General features: G+C 39.9%; 1 protein-coding gene across 3 annotated transcripts in view; it reads right to left on the minus strand.

Annotated features, from left to right (window-relative positions):
- Window positions 1–8,286: 8,286 nt before the first annotated feature.
- GOLPH3L (golgi phosphoprotein 3 like) overlaps window positions 8,287–21,715 on the minus strand; it is a 59,093-nt gene continuing 45,664 nt past the window's right edge. For all 3 annotated transcript variants that reach the window (XM_043576186.1, XM_043576187.1, XM_043576185.1), the window contains 2 exons: window positions 20,519–20,633; window positions 8,287–8,720 (listed from right to left, as the gene is read on the minus strand). In XM_043576186.1, the coding sequence (XP_043432121.1) occupies window positions 8,293–8,720; window positions 20,519–20,633 (543 nt within the window). In that variant the 3' untranslated portion in view covers window positions 8,287–8,292. The remainder of the gene's footprint in view (window positions 8,721–20,518; window positions 20,634–21,715) is intronic.

Consider the following 21,715-nt stretch of genomic DNA (forward strand, 5'->3'; position numbering starts at 1 on the left):
ATGTAGTTTATAGAAAACTGTGAACCTAATTGAGAAAGTCTGTGTCTATGAGATTCACAGCTAAGTGAATACAGGGAATGAGGCAGCCATGTGCTTCAGGGTAATATTTGCAGAAATAACTCAAGAAGAGAAGTCAATATGAGAATGGAATTGGAAACAGAAAATGAGGAGTTCAGCTTTGAGAACATTGACTTTTTAAGACAAATGGGCCATTTGGTGGAGTTATCCAGGCAATGAAGCCTTTGGATAAATGACCCAAGATCTCCAACATAGCTACCATTTTAGAGGTCTAGGAAATGTAGACCTAGAGTTTGGGAGAAAAGTAGAAGGTCACTATGAGCAAAACTTGGACTTCTTCATGTAAATGTAAGTAAAGTTGTGGAAGTAGATGAGATCACCTAAGGAGAATGAAAAAGAGTCCCAAGATGGAAAACTGGATAAAAGTTGACAAGGGACACAGACACAAATGATCAGAGGGGTAAGGAGAAGAACCAGGAAAAAAGTGACAGAAGTCGAAGATGGAGGGGACAAAATTGCATGCAGTTAAAGAGTGAGGAAGTGATAGCAATATTCAACAGTAAAGCAGAGGAAGGAATTAGAATAATGAAAAGGAGGCAGAACTCTGTTTTCTTTTTGGGAAAACAGACATGATTCAAGCATGTTTTCAGAAAAGGGCAAGAGGTTAATTGAGAGAAACTAAAAAGGTAATTCGTTTTGTTTCAGTTTATTTATTTTTGAGAGAGAGACACACACACAGAGCATGAGTGGGGGAGGGGCAGAGAGAGAGAGTGAATCCGAAGCAGGCTCTGCACTGCCAGGGTAGAGCCTGATGCAGGGCTTGAACTGTGAGACCGTGACCTGAGCTGAAGTCAGACACTTAATGAACTGAGCCACCCAGGTTCTGCTGTAATTATCCATTTTAAAGAGAAGATAAAGAATTAAAGTCTCAGGGGAGATCATTAGATCAAGAGGGAGAGAAACAGATGTGTTGAAGGGGAAATTGTACAGAGAGATTTTGAAGTAGTTAAACATTTAAGGAAGTCACATTGAATGTCCTTGCTTTTCTGCAGTCAATCTTTTGAGAATAAAAAGGATGGCAGGGTGGGATAGAGAATCTAGGAAAGGTGGGGGTAGAAACAGCACTATAGAAAATAGCAATGATTCCTAAAAGATCTAAGATTAGATAGGTATGGATTTGTAGTAGTCTTAATCACCATGGCTTTGTGACTTTGGTCAATAACTCCTGGCTGTCTTGATATGGAGAAAACAGCCAGCCTGTTAATAAGGACAAAGGACTGGTAAAGAAGGAACAGTGGAGGGAAGACAATGAGGAAGTCCATATTGGTTTGCCAGTTTGTTGAAATACCTGACCATAGCATCGAGGCTCTCTAGGAAGGACGGAATAGAAAGGCGATAGAGAACTGGGCATGACACAGAGGAAGCTCAGATTTGGTGGGGATGCTAAAAGGCAGAAGAGTAGGAGGTCATAGTGAGGGGAATTTGAGGGTGTATCTAGGAAGGTGGAGAAATTGCAGGTTATGACGAGCTCCAGCCTATAGTTGTAATTGATGGTAGATATGCAGGGATATAAAGTCACTGACTTTGATGTAATCAAGCACACGTGAAGTCACAAATGTTGCAGTCTCAGAGCATAATGATAGGGAAGGGGGTTAGGACAGGGTGACTGTGACCCATAGTCATAGGTGGGAATGAGCTATACGTCTCCAACGTATGTATTTAAACACATAAGTCACCACGTTGTGTGCCTTACATTGTGTAGAAAAACTACAGTATTAGGTAAGTATGTATGACACCAAATGGGTTGTACTCATAAGTGTTTAAAAGATCATTTCTAGCTGAGCTGGGCAAGGAATGTTTCAGACAAGGCGGAACCTGAACCCAGACCCTAAGGATGAATAGGAAGGTTGGAGATTGGCAGAGGGTGGGGGAGGAAAGGAAGACAATTTAGAGGTCAACCTTATCTTATAAAAGGTTAGAGGGTAACTGAAGACAATGGAAGAGGGAGAGGGAAACTATAGCAAGGGTAACAATTTCCTAGGGGGAGAGAGAGCCTGCTAGCCCAATCTGTATTTTTGAAAATCTCCCTAAGGACAGTCTATAAATAAGGCTAATCTAGGAACCTGTGTGGAAGCAGCAAACCATGAAGCTGTTCAGGTTGCCAGGGTCCTGAGGAGACTCGTAAGTCATAGTCAAGTGTTGGGGTTTCATGAGGACACAGGGGAACCTGATTTCAAGCAGGAAAATTGTACTGTTAGACGGGATTTGTAAAGACTTAACTGGAGTAGCTGGGTGGAGAGTGGACCGGAGGAAAGGCGAGACCAGCTGGACATCTGCTTGTGGTAGGCAAGGTGAGACTTGAGGCCTGATCAAAGGCAGAAGCCATGTAAATGGAGGAGCCGAAGAGACAAATGATACCGGAGGTGGGGAATAAAGATGAGAGAACCAAGGATGAATCCCAGGTTCCTGAGTGAAGTGCCATTTACAGAGAAGCAAATCCAAGAAGAGGCAATTGGAGGGAAGAAAGTAAGGAGAGAAGAAGACCTGAAATTCTTACCTTTTGGGGTTTTTTTCTTGCTTATGTCTGTTTCAGGTCAGGACCTAAATATATTTACAGTATGGGATGGGATATCTGGGAATAACACCGTACAACTTGCCAATGCATAAGCTACTTTCTACAGAAGAATGGCCATAAAAACAAAAACAAAAACCAAAAACGTGAGACTGCAGAAATATCTGGGTCTCTTAGCACGCTCTGATGGGCCAAATTGAGAATATTAAGAAATTAACCAAGCTCTATCATCTCCTTGCCTCCTTAACAAACTTATACTCTTAGAACTGGCCCGAAGTGTAGCCTGAGGAAAGGAGCTAAGTGATCAAAATAATACAGTTAAAGATAAATTTCAAAAAAGGAAAAACATGTTGGGGTGCCTGGGAGGCTCAGTCTGTTAAGCATCTCTCCCCCTCCCTCCTCTGCCCCTCTCCTGCTTGTGCTCTCTCAAAGTGATAAACTTAAAAAAAAAAAATTATCTTTTTCTCCCTCTGCGCCTCTCCCCCACCCGCTTGTATGCGCTCTAAAATTAAAAAAAAGAAAATTATGAAGAAAATCATAACTTACACAAATGATGGAATTAATAAGGTATTAAACTGGCTCAAAAGAGAATCTGAAGGGGCACCTGGGTGGCTCAGCTGGTTTAAGTGTCATGATCTCACAGTTCATGAGTGTGAGCCCCACATCAGGCTCTGCACTGACAGCATGGGGGCTGCTTGGGATTCTCTCTCTCTCTCCCTCGCTGGATCTCCCCTGCTCAGAGAGAAAGGAAAGAAAGGGAAGGAAGGAAGGAAGGAAGGAAGGAAGGAAGGAAGGAAGGAAGGAAGGAAAGAAGGAAAGAAGGAAGGAAGGAAAAGAGGAAGGAAGAGAGAAAGAAAGGAAAGAAGGAAGGAAAGAAGGAAAGAAGGAGAAAGAAGGTGAAAGAAGGAGAAAGGAGGAAAGAAAGAAAAAGGAAGGAAGAAAGGAAGGAAGAAAGGAAACAGAAAGAAAAGGAAAGAAAGGAAAAGAAAAGAAAAGAAAAAAAGAGGAAAAAAAAAGAAACCCTTCTGAAGGGGTAAAAGTCCCTAGATTCCTGAGTTTCTAAGGTAAGTTCAGATAAAATTTGCTCTATACTTAGGGAGGTTCAAGTAAGTTGAGAAAAACAAAGTGGTGGACAGACTACTGATATTCAGGGGGAAAAAACTACACAAAACATGTCTGTTTAAAGAGCTCTTTTGGAGTACTTGATCCCACCCCCCAAAGTTGAATCTACTTTTTTACAATTTGGAATATAAAGGAAACTGATAGCATTGAGTTGGACTGCTAGAAATAGGAGATTTCTGCCAGGAAGTGACCCTCACTTTGTCTGACTTGCATTCTGAGATAATTGTACTGCTTCCTGGGAGAGATAGCTCCCTTTCTCACTTAAAACACAGTCATCCATGTCTGTTCTCTTTCCATTGGAACTCACTGGGGAGAAAAGGCAGACAGACCAAAGTCTTGGAAAGAACTGGGGACACAGGAACAGAGATTCATGTACACATGTAATAGATAATAGGAAAATATTAAAAAAATAAGTTTTACCTAAGTTGTTTCAGCATTAAAACAATCTTATTATTTAGAGTAAAACATTAAAAAAAATTTTTTTTTCAACGTTTATTTATTTTTTGGGGACAGAGAGAGACAGAGCATGAATGGGGGAGGGGCAGAGAGAGAGGGAGACACAGAATCGGAAACAGGCTCCAGGCTCTGAGCCATCAGCCCAGAGCCTGATGCGGGGCTCGAACTCACGGACCGCGAGATCGTGACCTGGTTGAAGTCGGACGCTTAACCAACTGCGCCACCCAGGCGCCCCTAGAGTAAAACATTTTTAAATATCATATGAGTGAATATATGTCTACAGTTCTTTTAAGAACTGTGGAAAAGGGGAAGAACAAAATTTTTATCTTTTAATTAGAATCCTTTTTAGAGTTGTTAAAATTTGATGTCAGAAAACATACAATAAGAGAGTATTTAAAGTGTTATACAAAAACAAAAAACCCATTAGCCAGAAATTTTTTTAATTTTTTCTTTTTTTTAAGTTTATTTATTTTTGCAGAGACAGACAAGAGCATGAGTGGGGGAGGATCAGAGAGAGAGGGAGACACAGAATCTGAAACAGGTGTCAGCACAGAGCCCGACGCGGGGCTCAAACTCACAGACAGCGAGATCATGACCTGAGCCAAAGTCAGGTGCTCAACCAACTGAGCCACCCAGGTGCCCCTTATTTGCTCACTTAAATGTGAGTTCTTGGGAGCCGAAATTGTGTCCTACACAACTTTTTATTGTCAGCACCTAGCAAGTGCCAGTTTTGGCACTTATAAGAGCCAAATTTGTAAGTACTCAATATTTTTGGGATGAACGAATTACAAGCAATAAAATATCAAGCAGTGTTCTCAAATTTTGACATGCAAGTTTTTGGAGACTGTGTTTATTCATTTTTTTAATGTTTATTAATTTTTTGAGAGAGACAGAGCATGAATGGAAAAGGGGCAGAGAGAGGAAGACACAGATTCAGAAGCAGGTTCCAGGCTCTGAGCTGCCAGCACAGAGCCCAACGCAGGGCTCGAACTCACGGACTGCGAGATCGTGACCTGGCTGAAGTCGGACGCTTAACCGAGTGCGCCACCCAGGCGCCCCAGTATATACATTTCTTATTGTTCCTTGTGCTGTAGACATTATAAAGAAGGGAAGAACAATAAGCCTGTTATAAGCACAGTTTTCTTTTTGTAGAGGCCACTTTTAGGTAACAGGCTTGAACAATGGAAACTTGAGCAAGGCCAAAGGGTCCACAGCCTGACCAGTTGACTGAATACAGAGAGGCCCATCAGGCGACCCATCTCAAAATATCCAGAGGCCCTAACTAACCAATGGGCTACTCACAACCAGGCACAGGTACCAAAACAAGGGAAAATTCCATGGTCCCCATATCTCCTTACCTCCCCCACTTTAAAAACAGCCCCCACCCACTGCCTCCTGTCAGACAGTCTCTACTTTGCTCCCTAGTGGTATATTCAAGAAACTTCTATCCTGGCTCTTCTGCCTCAGGTGAATCCTTCCACAGCCTGCGCCCCAGGCTTCCACCTGATTGGGTCGCCCTACATTTGGGTGCCCCCATCTGATTGGGAGAGATGCCACACTTTCACATGTTGTTAACTCTGTTACAGTTAGGTAGGTTACCTGTGTTTCCAACTTTATACTTTCAGCTCTTAGGTAAGTTTCAGTGTCACTTGCAAGTAGATATGAATAGGGCAGAACATAATCCTTTTCTTGATGAAAAATGGTGTAATTGGGTAAATTATTTTGATTGAGATGGAGACACTATTCAGACTACAACATTAGCTGGTGTTCAGGTTAGCCTTGATGTATGCCCTGCCTATATACGTTACGATTCTATTTGTCTATCTCTAATATTCTATACAGGATGAAACAGGCTGGTCTCCTGGTGTAAAGGGGGGAGTGTTACTGGCCTTGTGTGGAAAGTTCTTATTTCTAGTTAAAATAATTGAAGTTGTAAAACCAGAAAACCAATAATTATTTATTATACAGAAATGTGAAAACCCTATGCATTAAAGAAGGTGTTTTGCAGAGAATACTATACAGATTCAAACTGAAGACATTCTCATTGAGATACAACATAAAAATAAACACTGACCAAGTGTTGCAAGAAAGAACTCGACTTCTACCCCCCAATCAAGCTGACACTTTCCAGAACAAAACCTGGTTCAGAAAGGAAAACTAAGCCACACAGAGACAACACATGGACTGCTTTTGTACTTTCAGAGTGCCAAACTGAAGCTCTACTCAGCTGCACGTTTAGAACTCATTTCATGCTAAAATTCGTATCTCTAGTCATATAAGCAATACCTGAAAGTGAAAAACAAAAACAATGATTGTTGATTTGGGGAATTCCGTGGGGCTACGCAGGTTTGGGGGAGGAGATGAAAGTTACAATCATTCATTCGTTTCAGATCAGGAAGAGTTGATATCAGGTCTGGGTTGTCTGTATGAGCCCTTTGACAGCCTGCTTCTCTGTAATGGTCAAAAGCTGAGTGTAGATCTCCATGTTGAGTGTAGAGATTAAATAAACAAATCTTAAAAAAATATTTGCATAGTAAATGCCTGAACTTAGCACAATTTGGTGCCTGTCCTCTTTATATTCCCAAATAGTAGACTTTATGTCAACATGCATTTCATACTAAATTGCCCATCAAAATAGTATTTTTCTTAATCTTCTCTTAGCACTCACTACTGAATTGAAAAAACTGAAAAGTTTTGAGAGATTTGGCTAGAAAGATGGTTACATTGAAACAAGACTAATGACTAGGAGGTTATCTATGGACTAAATACAGACAAAACTACTTCTAGAACCCTTAAATACGGACAGAATCTATCAATTTATGAAGGAAGCCAAAAATAGGGAACAATAAGATCTGGAGTTAAAAAAAAATTTTTTTTTCAACGTTTATTTATTTTTGGGACAGAGAGAGACAGAGCATGAACAGGGGAGGGGCAGAGAGAGAGGGAGACACAGAATCAGAAACAGGCTCCAGGCTCTGAGCCATCAGCCCAGAGCCTGATGCGGGGCTCGAATTCCCGGACCGCGAGATTGTGACCTGGCTGAAGTCGGACGCTTAACCGACTGCGCCACTCAGGCGCCCCGAAGATCTGGAGTTTAGATACACTGTCTGGACTCAGGATGCTGCTATTAGGCAACTGAAATTTATAATTCCCTCAATTTGATCAGAGCAGAGACATATAGAGTAAATCTGGAGGAATCAGGACAATCATGAGCTAAAGGGTGGAAATTCTCATGCCACCTCCCTCCCTTATAAATTGGAATGCTGATTATATGAAGGACGTGGCTGAGAGACCCATTTTTTTCATTCAGACTTTTGCCCTGATGAACGAGGGAGTAGGATAATGCTAAGAGAGAGTACAGAACATATTTCTGATTCTAGGACTGTGAGAACCAGGTAAGCAAATTTGCAATATTCTCATTAGGTTAGAAAAGGAAAGCTGAAAAATCATTAGTGGGACATATAATCCCAGAGACCATCTGCTCCAAAAATTAGTTTTGTTTCTACTGCCCAGACAGTTATTTCAATAACTACAATCCTTAGTAGAGTCTGAGAGACAAAGACTGTGAAAACGTGTATTTAAGATAGAAAACAGGGCGTCTGGCTGGCTCAGTTGATAGAGCATACAACTCTTAGTCTCAGGGTAATGAGCTCAAGTCCCATGTTGGATGTGGAGTCCACTTAAAAAAAGAGATAGAAAACAAACCTTAGAAATCTTAATTAATGGTTTGCTCTACATCTCATTCACATTTTGTGGCTGGAGAACTCCAAATCCCACTTAGATATTCCTGTTTATCCAAAAGCACACTGGATGGAAGCAAACCAGGAATGAGAGAAAGTGATAATTGTGTGTGTGTGTGTGTGTGTGTGTGTGTGTGTATTCACCTAGTTTATTCACCTCTGCAGTGGAAATTTAGGGAGAAATAAAGTCTGCTTACAATGGTCAAGGTTTATGGAGAAGCCCTGAAGTTGGCTCTCCCCAAATCATAAGTCTGATTCAAGAGAAGGAAAAAAAAAAAATACAAACAAAAAACGATGAAAAACATCCCATCACACAAAACTCCGTGTGGTGTCTCTGACAGTCACGAGCCAGCAGGGGAAAAAGGAGAAACCCACCCACTGGCTTTAGGATTTATTGAAGGCTGCCAGCACAGCCCAGATCATCTCTGTGGCACTGTGCTTTGTCCCCTCCACTTCAGGGTCCAGTTCTACTAAGTCCTTGGCTCGATTCATTGCCACATCATACCTGTCATCTGTCAGAGAGGAGAAGACATTCTCTAGCACGTCAGAGGAGTGGGCCAGCACCAGGAGCGCTAGTGTTCGTTTGTCCATACGCTGGGGGTCATTCACCCACCGCTCTAGGACACTATCTTGAAGTTTTTTCACTAGTCGCTGTTTCTCTGTTGTATTGGTCACTGGATGAGTAGTCATGTCAAATAGGAGGAAATTCTGCTTCTCTGTGGTTAGAATACCCTTCTCTACTAGGTTCTTTGCAATTCGTTCTCTCACATTTCTCAGTTGGTACTGTAATTTGAAGGGGTTCCAGGTCTCACCTTTGGGAAAAAACAAATGGAAGACTTGAACAATACGCTAAGCCAACTAGACCTAACAAGACATCTGCAGAACATTCCACCCTAACAGCATAATACATACCCTTCTCAAGTACACGTGGCATACTCTACAGGATAGACCATTTGCTAGGCCATAAAATCAGCCTTAATAAAAGGACTGAAAACATACAAAGTATGCTATCCAACCACAATAGAATTAAACTAGAAATTAAATACAGGAGACAATTTGGGAAATTCAAAAATATGTGGAAATTAAACAACAAACTCCTAAATAACCAATGGGGTCAAAGAAATCACACTCAACTCTGAGTTGAATGAAAACTTATGCGATGTAGCTTAAACCAGTGCCAAGAGAGAAAGATATGACCCCAAATGGCATGCTAGAAAAGATATTAAATAAATCAATAACCTAACTTCTACTTTAAAAAACTAGACAAAGTAGAACACAATAAACACGAAGGAAGCAGAAGAAAGGAAATAATAGAGATTAGAGAGGAGATAAATAGAAACAATGAAAACAATAGAGGAAATCATTAAAATCAAAGGTTGGTTCATTGAAAAGATCAACAAATTGACAAACCTAAAATGACAAAGAAAAAAGAGAGAAGAGTCAAATCACTAACATTAGGAATTAGAGAGGAAACATGACTACTGACCTTAAAGAAATAAAAATGGCAGGGGGTGCCTGGGTGGCTCAGTCGGTTCAGTATCCGACTCCAGCTCAAGTCACGATCTCACAGTTCGTGAGTTGGAGCCTTGCTTCAGGATTCTTTCCCTCTTCCTCTCTCTCTCCCTCTGCCCCCTGTGGGATTCTCTCTCTCTCCCTCTGCCCCTCATGAGATGCTCTCTCTCTCTCTCTCCCCCTCTCTGCCCCCCCAAAAAAGTAAAAAAAAAATCAAATTGAATTTCTATTCATTAGCAACAATCTGAAAATAAATTTTTTCTCAATTTTTGCAGTTGTTTTCTTACAATTATACTCATAATAGCATCAAAAAGAACAAAATAGTTAGGACTATATTTAACAAAAGTAGTATAAGACTTACACATTGGAAATTACAAAATATTGTTGAAAGAAATATCTAAATAAATGGAAAGGCATCCATGTTCATGGATTAGAAAACCTGATGTTATTATTATTGTTTTTAATTTTTATTTTATTTTTGAGAGAGAGACAGAGCATGAGTGGGGGAGGGCAGAGAGAGAGAGGGAGACACGGAATCTAAAGCAGGATCCAGGCTCTGAGCTGTCAGCACAGAGCCCAATGCGGGGCTGGAACTTATGGGCTGCGAGATGATGACCTGAGCTGAAGTCGGACACTTAACCAACTGAGCCACCCAGGTACCCCAGAAAACTTAGTATTTTTAAGATAGCAATATTCCCCAAATTGATCTGCAGATATAATATAGTTCCTATTAAAATCCTACCTTAGGGGCACCTGGGTGGCTCTGTCGGTTAAATGTTCAACTCTTGATTTCAGCTCAGGTCATGATCTCATGGTTCGTGAGTTTGAGCCCTGTGTTGGGCTCCGCACTGACAGTGCAAAGCCTGCTTGGGATTATCTCTCTCTCCCTCTCTAAACAAATAAACTTAAAGAAAAAAAATGAAAAAGAAAAAAAAACCACTACTTTGCTTGATTGCCGAAACTGACAAGCTGATTCTATAATTCATACGGAAATGCAAAAGACCCAGCATGGCCAAACAAATATTGAAAAGGAACAATAAAGTTGGAGGACTCACATTTCCTGATTTGAAAACTACTACAAAACTACAATAATCAGGGAGCCTATGTGGCTCAGTCGGTTAAGTATCTGACACTTGGTTTCACCTCAGGTCCTGAACTCACGTTTCATGAGTTCGAGCCCTACATTGGCCTTCCTGCTGATGGTGTGGAGCCTGCTTGGGATTCTCTCTCTCCCTTTCTCTCTCTGCCTCTCCCCCGCTCACTCTCTGTCTCTCTTGAAATGAATAAATAAACTTAAAAAACCAAACACTACAATAATCAAGAGAGTGCATAGGGGTTGCCTGGGTGGCTCAGTTGGTTAAGCGTCTGACTTTGGCTCAGGTCATGATCTTGTGCTTTGTGATTTCAAGCTCTGCATCAGGTTCTCTGCTGTCAGTGCAGAGCCTGCTTTGGATCCTCTGTTCTCCTCTAGGTGCCCCTCCCCTACCTATTCTCTCTCTCTCTCAGAAATAAATATTAAAAAAAAAAATAAAACAAAACAGTGAGAGAGAGAGAGAGAGAGACAGAGAGAGAGGGAGAGGGAGAGGGGGAGAGAGAGAGAGAGAGAGAGAGAGAGAGAGAGAGAATAAGAATAGACATAGAGAGGGGCATCTGGGTGGCTCAGTCACTTAAGCATCCAGCTCAGGTCATGATCTCATGGTTGGTGGGTTTGAGCCCCGTGTTGGGCTCTGTGCTGACAGCTCAGAGCCTGGAGCCTGCTTTGGGTTCTGTCTCTGTCTATCTGTCCCTCCCCTGCCTGTGCACACACGCATCCTCTCTCTCTCTCTCTCTCAAATAAATAAATAAATAAATAAATAAATAAATAAATAAAATAGACCTAGGGATCAAAAGAAGAACCCAGAAATAAACCCATACATTTATGGTCAAATGATTTTTATTTTTATTTATTTATTTTTAAAATTTTTTTTCAACATTTTTTATTTATTTTTGGGACAGAGAGAGACAGAACATGAACGGGGGAGGGGCAGAGAGAGAGGGAGACACAGAATCGGAAACAGGCTCCAGGCTCTGAGCCATCAGCCCAGAGCCTGACGCGGGGCTCGAACTCACGGACCGCGAGATCGTGACCTGGCTGAAGTCCGACGCTTAACCGACTGCGCCACCCAGGCGCCCCGATTTTTATTTTTTTAAGTTTGAGAGAGAGAGAGAGAGAGAGCAAGCAAGCATGTGTGTGCAAGTGGGAGAGGGGCAGAGAGAGAAGGAGGCAGAGAATCCCAAGCAGGCTCCATACTCAGTGTGGAGCTGGATATGGGGCTCGAATCCACGAACCGTGAGATCATGACCGGAGCTGAAGTGGGATGCTCAACTGACTGAGCCACGCAGGTGCCCCTGTATGGAAGAAAATTTTGCAAATCCTGTATATGATACGCGATTTGTATCTAGAATATATTTGAAAAGTACAACTCAGTGGCAAAAAAGGCAAACCCAGTTGAAAAATAGGCAAAAGATATGAAAAGACAATTCTCCAAAGAAGATATACAAATGGCCATAGGGGCGCCTGGGTGGCGCAGACGGTTAAGCGTCCGACTTCAGCCAGGTCACGAACTCGCGGTCCGTGAGTTCGAGCCCCGCGTCAGGCTCTGGGCTGATGGCTCAGAGCCTGGAGCCTGTTTCCGATTCTGTGTCTCCCTCTCTCTCTGCCCCTCCCCCATTCATGCTCTGTCTCTCTCTGTCCCAAAAATAAATAAACGTTGAAAAAAAAAATTAAAAAAAAACAAATGGCCATAAATACATGAAGATGGTCAACATCATTAGTATTAGGAAAATCCCGATAAAAATCACAATATACAACTACATGCTCATTAGGATAGATAAAATAAAGAAGACAGAGAATAACAAGTATTGATGAGAATGTGGAAGAATAGAAACTTATACACTGGTGTGGAAATGTAAAATGGTGTAGCCACTTTGAAAAACTGGCCCCATTCCTGTCCTCAAGAAGTTTAAAATCTAGTATGGGGTGACCGTGGGGAGACAAAAAACATTTGAAGTGGGCCCTAATGGCAAACTGGACATAGAGATAAGGTTCTTTAAAATGTTAATCACTGAGGTATGACATCAGGGATGATGATAGAGTAAGAAGTGCCAGAAATCCATCTCTTCACCTAGACAACAATTATACTAGAGTCTATTTTTTTTAAGTTTATTTATTGTGAGAGAGTGTGCAAGAGCAGGGGAGGGGCAGAGGAAGAGGGAGGGAGAGAATCCCAAGCAGGCTCCACATAGTGCAGAGCCTGATGCGGGGTTTAAACTCATGAACATGAGATCATGACCCAAGCAGAAATCACACTTAACCAGTTGAGCCACCCTGGTGCCCTACTAGAATCTATGTATGTATCTATGATACATTCAAAGAAACGAAAGAAGTGGACATAATGTGTGCCTCAGAAAGCACAGATATCAACTTTACTAGACAAAGACTTGAAAACAATTGTCTTGAAGATGCTCAAAGAGCTAAGAGAATATATGGACATAGGGAAACAATATATGAACAAAATGAGAATATTAATGAAGAGATAAAAATTATTGAAAGGAACCAAAAAGAAAGTCTGGAGCTTAAATACAAGGGCTGAAATGAAAAACACCACGTATATGGGTTCAAAAGCAGATTTAAGCAGTCAGAAAAAGAATGAACAAACCTGAATATAGGAAATGGAAATTATATAGTCTGGGGAACAGAAGGATGTTTAATGAGAAAAAGTAAACAGAGCCTAAGGGACCTCTGGTACACCATCAAATGGTCAAATATATGCATTGTGGGAGTCCCAGGAGGAGGAGAGATAGAAAAGGGGCAGAGAGACTATCTAAAGAAAATTATGAAAACTTTCTATCTGAAAACTTTCCAAATTTGATGAAGGACATGAATTTATAAATTCAAGAAGCATAATGAACCCAATGTCAGATAAAACATCCATACTGAGACACATTATGATCAAATTGTTAAACCCAAACAAAAAGAATCTAAAAGCAGAAAGGAAAGAGAGAAGTGAGTCATCACATACAAGGGATCCTCAGTAAGATAACAGATTTCTCATCAAAAAATTTGAAGGCCAGAAGGCAGTGGGCCAATATATTCAAAGAGCTGAAATAAAAGAAAAGAAAAGAAAAGAAAAGAAAAGAAAAGAAAAGAAAAGAAAAAAGTAAAACCTGTCAAATGAGAATTCTATATCCAGAAAAACTGTCCTTCAAAAATGAGGGAGAAATTAAGACTTTCCCAGATAAACAAAAACCAAGGGGATTTGTTACCACTAGCCTTGCCACGCAAGAAATACTAAAAAGGAGCCCTGCCAGTTGAAATGAAGGGAAGCTAGGGGCACCCGGGTAGCTGAGTCAGTTAAGTGTCCGACTTTGGCTCAGGTCATGATCTCGGGGCTCCTGGGTTTGAGCCCTGCTTTGGGGTCTGTGCTGACAGCTCAGAGCCTGGAACCTGCTTCAGATTCTGTGTCTCCTCCTCCTTCCACCTCTCCCCTGCTTACACACTCTCTCTCTGTCTCAAAAATAAATAAACATTAAAAAATAAGAAAGAAATGAAGGGAAGCTAGACAGTAACTAGAAGCAGTATGAAGAAATAAATATCTCCAGTAAAAGTAAATATATGTACAACTATAAAAACTAGTATTGGTTTGTGACACTACTTTTTATTTTCTTTTTTTTAACATTTATTTATTTTTGAGACAGAGAGAGACACAGCATGAACGGGGGAGGGGCAGAGAGAGAGGGAGACACAGAATTGGAAACAGGCTCCAGGCTCTGAGCCATCAGCCCAGAGCCCGACGCGGGGCTCGAACTCACGGACCGCGAGATCGTGACCTGGCTGAAGTCGGACGCTTAACTGACTGCGCCACCCAGGCGCCCCAATTTTCTATATGCTTTAAAAGATAAATACATCAAAAATAATTATTAATCTATGTTATTGGGCATACTATGTATAAAGGAATAATCTGTGACATCAAAACAGAAAGAGGGTGGAATGGAGCTATATCAGGGCAGAGTTTTTCTATGTCATTGAAATTGGTATAAAATCAGATTAGGTTGTTCTAACTCTAGGATGTTAAATCCCATGTAGCAACCAAGATGATATCTACATAAAATGAGAGAGAATACAAATGTTTCACTATAAAAAATCACCTAAACACAAAAGAAGACAGTAATGCAGGAAATGAGGGACAAAAACCTATAGGTCATACAGCAAACAAATAGCAAAATGGTAGAAGTGTCTCCTCACGAATAATTAATTTAAATGTAAATGGATTAAGCAATTCAGTCATAAGACAAAGATTGGCAGAATGGGTTAAAAAACATGATCCAACTATATGCTATCTACAAGAAACTCACTTTAAATCGCATTTCAGACCAATAACCCTTATGAATATAGATGCAAAATCCTTAATTAAATATTAGCAAATTGAATCCAATAGCATATTAAAAGGATTATTTATCATGAACAAGTAAAATCTATTCCAGGAATGTTATATATATATAAAAAAAAAATCTGAGCAAAGGATCTGAATAGACTTTTTCCAAAGAAGACATACAGATTGCCAACGAGTACATGAAAAATTGCTCAATATCACTAGTCATCAGGTACAAATCAAATCACAATGAAAATCGCCTCACACATGTTAGAATGCCTATTATCAAAAAGACAAGAAATAACAAGTGTTGGAAAGGATATGGAGAAAAGAGAACCTTTGTGACTGTTGGTGGGAATGTAAATTGTTGCAGCCACTATAGAAGCAGTATGGAGGTTCCTAATAAGTTAAAAATAGAGCTATCATATGATCTAGCAATTTCACTTCTGGGTATTTATTCAAAGGAAATGAAAATAATAACTTTATGCACTCTGATGTCCACTGAAGCATTATTTACAATAGCCAAACATAGAAGTAACCTAAGTGTCCATCGATGGTTGAATGACTAAAGAAAATGTGTATATATATACAATGGAATAGTATTCAGCCATAAAAAGAAATCTTTCCATTTGCAACAACATGGATGGAATCTGAAGGCATTATGTTAAGTGAAATAAGTGAGACAGAGAAAGACAAATACTATATGATCTCACTTAAATATATGGAATCTAAAACACAAAAATCCAAAAGGGAAGCCTGGCTGGCTCAGTTGGTAGAGTGTGTGACTCTTATCTCAGGGTTTTAAGTTCTACCCTCACATTGGGTATAGAGATTATTTAAAAATAAAATCTTAAAAAAAAAAAACAAAACTCAAAAACAAAACAAAAAAGCTCATAGATACAGCGAACAGATTGGTGGTTGCCAGAGGCAGGGGCAGGCAAAATGGGTGAATGTAGTCAAAAGGTACAAACTTCTAGTTATAAAATAAATACGTCCTAGGGATGTGATAAACAGCATGGTGACTATAGTTAACAACACTGTATTGTATATTTGAAAGTTGCTAGGAGAGATCTTAAAAGTTTTCATCACAAGAAAAAAAATGTGTAACTATATATGGTGATGGATGTTAAGTAAACATACTGTGATCATTTCACAATATACTAATCCTGAATCAATGTATTCTATACCTGAAACGAATACAATGTTGTATGTCAATTATGCCTCAAGTAATCAATGTAATAATACATCACATTAATAGAAAAAAAAAAGCCAGTCATCTCACTTGACTCAGAAAAGACATTTGACAAAGATGAATACACCTTCATGATTTAAAACTCCCAGAAAACTAGGAACAAAAGGAAAATTTCTCAACAGAATAAAAGGTTTACTTTAAAAAAATTTTTTTTAAAAATATTTATTTTTGAGACAGAGACAGAGCATGAATGGGGGAGGGTCAGAGAGGGAGGGAGACACAGAATCCAAAGCAGGCTCCAGGCTCTGAGCTGTCAGCACAGAGCCCAACGCGGGGCTCGAACTCACAGACTGTGAGATCATGACCTGAGCCGAAGTCGGAGGCCACCCAGGTGCCCCTAAAGGGTATACTTTTTTTTTTTAGTGTTTTTATTTCTTTATTTTTGAGACAGAGACAGAGTGTGAGTGAGGGAAGGGCAGAGAGAGAGAGAGAGAGAGGATTGGAAGCAGGCTCCAGGCTCTGAGCTGTCAGCGCAGAGCCCAATGTGGGGCTTGAACTCACAGACCGTTAGATCATGACCTGAGCCAAAGTCAGACACCCAACCGACTGAGCCACCCAGGTGCCCCAGAATAAAGGGTATACTTAAAGGGTATAAAAATGCACAGCTAACATCACATTTAATAGTAAAAGACTGAAAGTTTTCCCTCAAAGGTCATGAACAACATAACGATGCCTGCTTTCCCTACTGCAACCAGAGCTGTTAGAGAAGAAACAAAGATGTGGACCCGCGCACGTTGCTCAAGGGCCAACTGTAGAGAAAATTCCAAAGAGTACACAAAAGTGCTACTATAGCTAATAAACTAATTCAGATAAGTTGCAGGGTACAAAAAAAACACACAAATATCAGTTGTTTCTATATACCAGTAATGAACAATCTGAAAAGGAAATTAAGAAAGCAGTTCCATTTATAATAGTGTCTAAAAGAATTAAATATTTAGGAATAAATCTAACCAAGGAGGTGAAAGATTTATATGCTGAAAACTATATAACATTGCTGAAAAACATTAAAGATGACATTAATAGTGGAAAGACATCTCATTTTAATGAACAGGAAGAGTTGACATTTTTGAGATGTCAGTATCACTCAAAGAGATCCACAGGTTCAACACAATCTCTAACAAGATTCCAAAAGCCTTTCCCACCAAAATGGAAAAGCTGATCCTCATATTCATATGGAATTTCATGAGACCCAGACAGCCAAAACAATCTTGAAAAACAATAAAGTTGTGGGACTCATACTTCCCAACTTCAAAACTTACTACAAAGCTATAGTAAGTTAAATAGTACGGTATAGGCATAAGGACAAGCACAGATCAATGCAATAGAACAGAGTCCAGAAATAAATCCTCAGATTGATGATCAACTTATTTTCAACAAGGCTACCAAGACCATTCAATGGGGGAAAGGGCAGTCTTTTCATGGATATAAAACGAAAAGTGGAAGGAACAAAAGAAAAAATAGATAAACTGATTCAATTTAATCAAAATCAAGAACTTTTGTGCATCAAGGACTACCATCAAAAAGTTGAGAAAACAACCTACAGAATGGGAGAACATATTTGTAAATGATATATCTGATAAGAGATTAATATCCGGAATATACAAAGAACTTCCAAAACTCAACAATAACAACAGAACTCAATTAAAGAAACGGGCAAAAGACTGGAATAGACATTTTTCCAAAGAAGATATACAGATGGCCCATAAGCCCATGAAAAGATCCTCATCACTGGACATTAGGGAAATGCAAATCAAAACCATAATGAGATACCACTTCATGCCTACTAGGATGGTTATAATTCAAAACAAAACAGGGGGACCTGGGTGGCTCTGTCAGTTAAATGTCCAGCTCTTGATTTTGGCTCAGGTCATGATATCAGTTTGTGGGACTGAGCCCTGTATAAGGCTCCACGCTGACAGCACAGAGCCTGTTTGGGATTCTCTCTCACTCTCTCTCTCTGCCCCTCCTCCACTCTCTCATTCTCTCAAACTTTAAGAAACAAACAAACAAAAAACCCTCAACAAAGCTAAAAATAGAACGTGTTGATGACAATATGGAGAAACTGGAACCCTTATGCAGGGTTGGCGAGAAGGGGTGCAGCCTGTGTAGAAAACAGTTTTGTGGTTTCTCAAAACAGAACTATCATATGAGCCAGCAATTCTACTCTCAGATATATATTCAAAAGAATGACTAGCAGGGACTTGAATAGATATTTGTATATTAATGTACATAGCAGCATTATCCACAATAGCCAAAAGGTGGAAACAACTCAAGAGTCCATCAACAAATGAAATGAATAAAAAAAATGTGGTGGGGCATGCACATGGCTCAGTTGGTTAAGCGTTCAACTCTAGATTTTGGCTTAGGTCATGATCTCAGAGTTTGTGAGATCAAGCCCTGCGTTGGGCTCTGCACTGTCAGTGTGGAACCTGTTTGACATTCTCTCTCTCCTTCTCTCTCTGTCCCTCCCCTGCTCATACTCATGCACGCTCTCTCTCAAAATAAATAAACAAACAAAATGTGGTATATCCATACACTGGAATATTATTTGGCCAGAAAAAGGAATGAGATTTTGATACATGCTACAACATGAATGGACATTGAAAACATTATGCTTAGTAAAAGAAGCCAGATAACAGAAGGGCAAATATTGCATGATTCCACTTATATGAGTTACCTGGTGTAGGCAAATTCATAAAGACAACAAGCAGAAAAGAGGTTGCCAGGGCATTGGGGGACAGGGAGAAAGAGGGATGTTTGGGATGATGAGAAAGCTTTGGGTATAGACAGAGGTGATGGTTACATAACACTGTGAATGTATTTGATGTCAGTGAATTATACATTATGAATGGCTGAAACAATAAAGATTATATTATATGTATTCTACCACAGTAAAAAATGTTAACTGTATACCCCAAAGTAACTAAAACATATCCACACAAAAACATGTCCAGGTATGTTCACAGCAGCATTACTCATAATAGTCAAAAAGTGGAAATAATCCAAATGTTTATCAACTGATGAACTGATAAATAAATGTGGTACATCTATACAGTGAAGTATTATTTGGTAACAAAAAGGAGTCAAGGTAAACCTGGGGAAGTTCTAGTAAGATTGGTAGATTGTATCAATGTCAATATCCTAGAGGTCATATTATATTACAGTTTTGTAACTGGTCATCACTGAGGGATTCTGGGTAGAGTGTATAAAGGGATCTCTCTGTACTATTTCTTACAACTTCATGTTAATGTACAGATACCTCGATTAAAATTTCAATAAAAAAAAAACTGTTCCAGAAGGTGACACTGGCTGTGACCTCAAAGTGCCCCATGGAAGATTCTCCTAAAATTTTATGCCATAGATCTGCTTACTTATAAAAAAGTTTTTGAATTTACCCTTAAAAAAAAAAGGGAGAGAATAAAGTATTGGTACATGATAAAACATGGATGAACTTTAAATATTACCTTAATCCGGTCAAAAAAAAGTTGTACATTTCCTCTATATGAAATATTGAGAATAAGCAAATCAATAGAGACAGAATGTAGATTAGCGGTTGCCTGGAGCTGGGCAGGAGGCTTGGGAAAAATCGCTAATGAGTATGGGGTTTATTTTTGGGGTGATGAAAATGTTGTAAATTAGGACTGTGATGGTGGCTGTTCAATTGTGTGCATATACTCAAATCCACTTAATTGTGTACTTTCCATGGGTCAACTGTATGGTGTGAATTATGAATCAATAAAAATGTTTGGGGCGCCTGGGTGGCTCAGTCGGTTGAGCGACCAACTTCGGTTCAGGTCATGATCTCATGGTTTGTGAGTTCGAGCCCCTTGTCGGGCTGTGTTGACAGCTCAGAGCCTGGAGCCTGCTTCGGATTCTGTGTCTCCCTCTCTCTCTGCTCCTCCCCCACTCATGCTCTGTCTCTCTCTGTCTCAGAAATAAATAAACATTTAAAAAAAATATTAGGGGCGCTTGGGTGGCTCAGTCGGTTGGGCGTCCGACTTCGGCTCAGGTCACAATCTCGCGGTCCGTGAGTTTGGGCCCCGCGTCGGGCTCTGGGCTGATGGCTCAGAGCCTGGAGCCTGCTTCCGATTCTGTGTCTCCCTCTCTCTCTGCCCCTCCCCCGTTCATGCTCTGTCTCTCTCTGTCCCAAAAATAAATAAACGTTAAAAAACATTAAAAAAAAAATGTTCAAGTTTTTTCTTGTGGAGAATACTATTAAAGAGCTTTTGTGGTGGGGTGGTGGACGTAAGATAGAGCTTTGGAAAACTTTATGTATTGATTAACCATGTCTTTTCTGTCCTTCTTTAAATACAGTTAAACAGTGAGCCATACATTTCTTACCCAGCATCTTGAATTCCTGTATTCCACTGCTTGAACTAGTAGGATAAAGATTATAAAGTGTGGGATTTTTTTTAGCCATTTTGAGCCATCTTACCTGTGAGTAGCTCTATCCATGTCTGGACGGTTTCTGTGGGTTCAGTTGCTTTGATGTGTTTGAGAGTTTCATCCAGTAAAACATCTCCTGTTGGGCTATCTGACTTTAGCAATACCTTTAAAAGAAGAAACAAGGTTTTGGGATGAGCACTGGGTGTTGTATGGAAACCAATTTGACAATAAATTTCATATATTGAAAAAAAAAAGATTTGAATTCCAAACAGAAATAAATAAATAAATAAATAAATAAATAAATAAATAAAAGAAGAAACAAGGGACCCTGGTTCATTCCCTTAATTCAAATTAGAATCTTTCAATATACTGTATATACATTATGGGTCAAATGTTGTAGGAAATGCAAAACAACATAACACACTATCCCTGTTCTCAAGAAGTTTAATATCTAGTATGGAGTGATAGTGGGGAGAAAGAAATAACATTTGAAGTGGGCCCTAGTGACAAACTGGATATAAATGATCAGGAAGAAAATATGTAATAATAACTCTTTAGGTCTGGAAAACTAACCTGTGAAACAATTAATAAAGGTAAAAAAGAAGAGGAAGCTACTTTAGGGCAAAAGTGGATAAGTTTGGTTTTAACTCATAAGGGATAGCCAAGTTGAAATGTCTAGTCAAGAGTTAAATATGTTCCTAGGGGTAGAAAAAGAAGACAGGCCTCAGATTTGATAGGTTAATATCATGGAGGTGATAGATAAAGCTAGAAGATAAATGGTATCTCCAAAAGGAAAGAAAGGTATGCAAAAGGATGCAAACTGAGACTCAGATGTTAAGGAATGGAGAAGTATAAGAAATAGGGTACAGGAGGGATGCCTGGGTGGCTCAGTTGGTTAAGTGTCCAGCTTCAGCTCAGGTCATGATCTTGCAGTCTGTGGGTTTGAGCCTGTCGGGCTCTGTGCCGATAGCTCAGAGCCTGGAGCGTGCTTTGGATTGTGTCTCCCTCTCTGCTCCTCCTCTGCTTGCACTCTCTCTCTCTCTCAAAAATAAATAAACATTAAAAAAAATAAAAAAAAAAGAAATAGAGTACAGGCAAGAAGCAAGAAAATGTAATATAACAAAGGCCAAGAATGGAGAAAATTTCAAGTAGGGGGAGGTGGTCAAAAAATGTCAAATGCCACGCATAGGTTAAGAGAGAAAAATAAATTGAAGACAAAAGAGAAGCTGGTGATAGGGTGCCTGGC

Source organism: Prionailurus bengalensis, chromosome C1 (genome assembly GCF_016509475.1).
Source record: "Prionailurus bengalensis isolate Pbe53 chromosome C1, Fcat_Pben_1.1_paternal_pri, whole genome shotgun sequence".
In the NCBI taxonomy this organism is placed as follows: domain Eukaryota; kingdom Metazoa; phylum Chordata; class Mammalia; order Carnivora; family Felidae; genus Prionailurus; species Prionailurus bengalensis.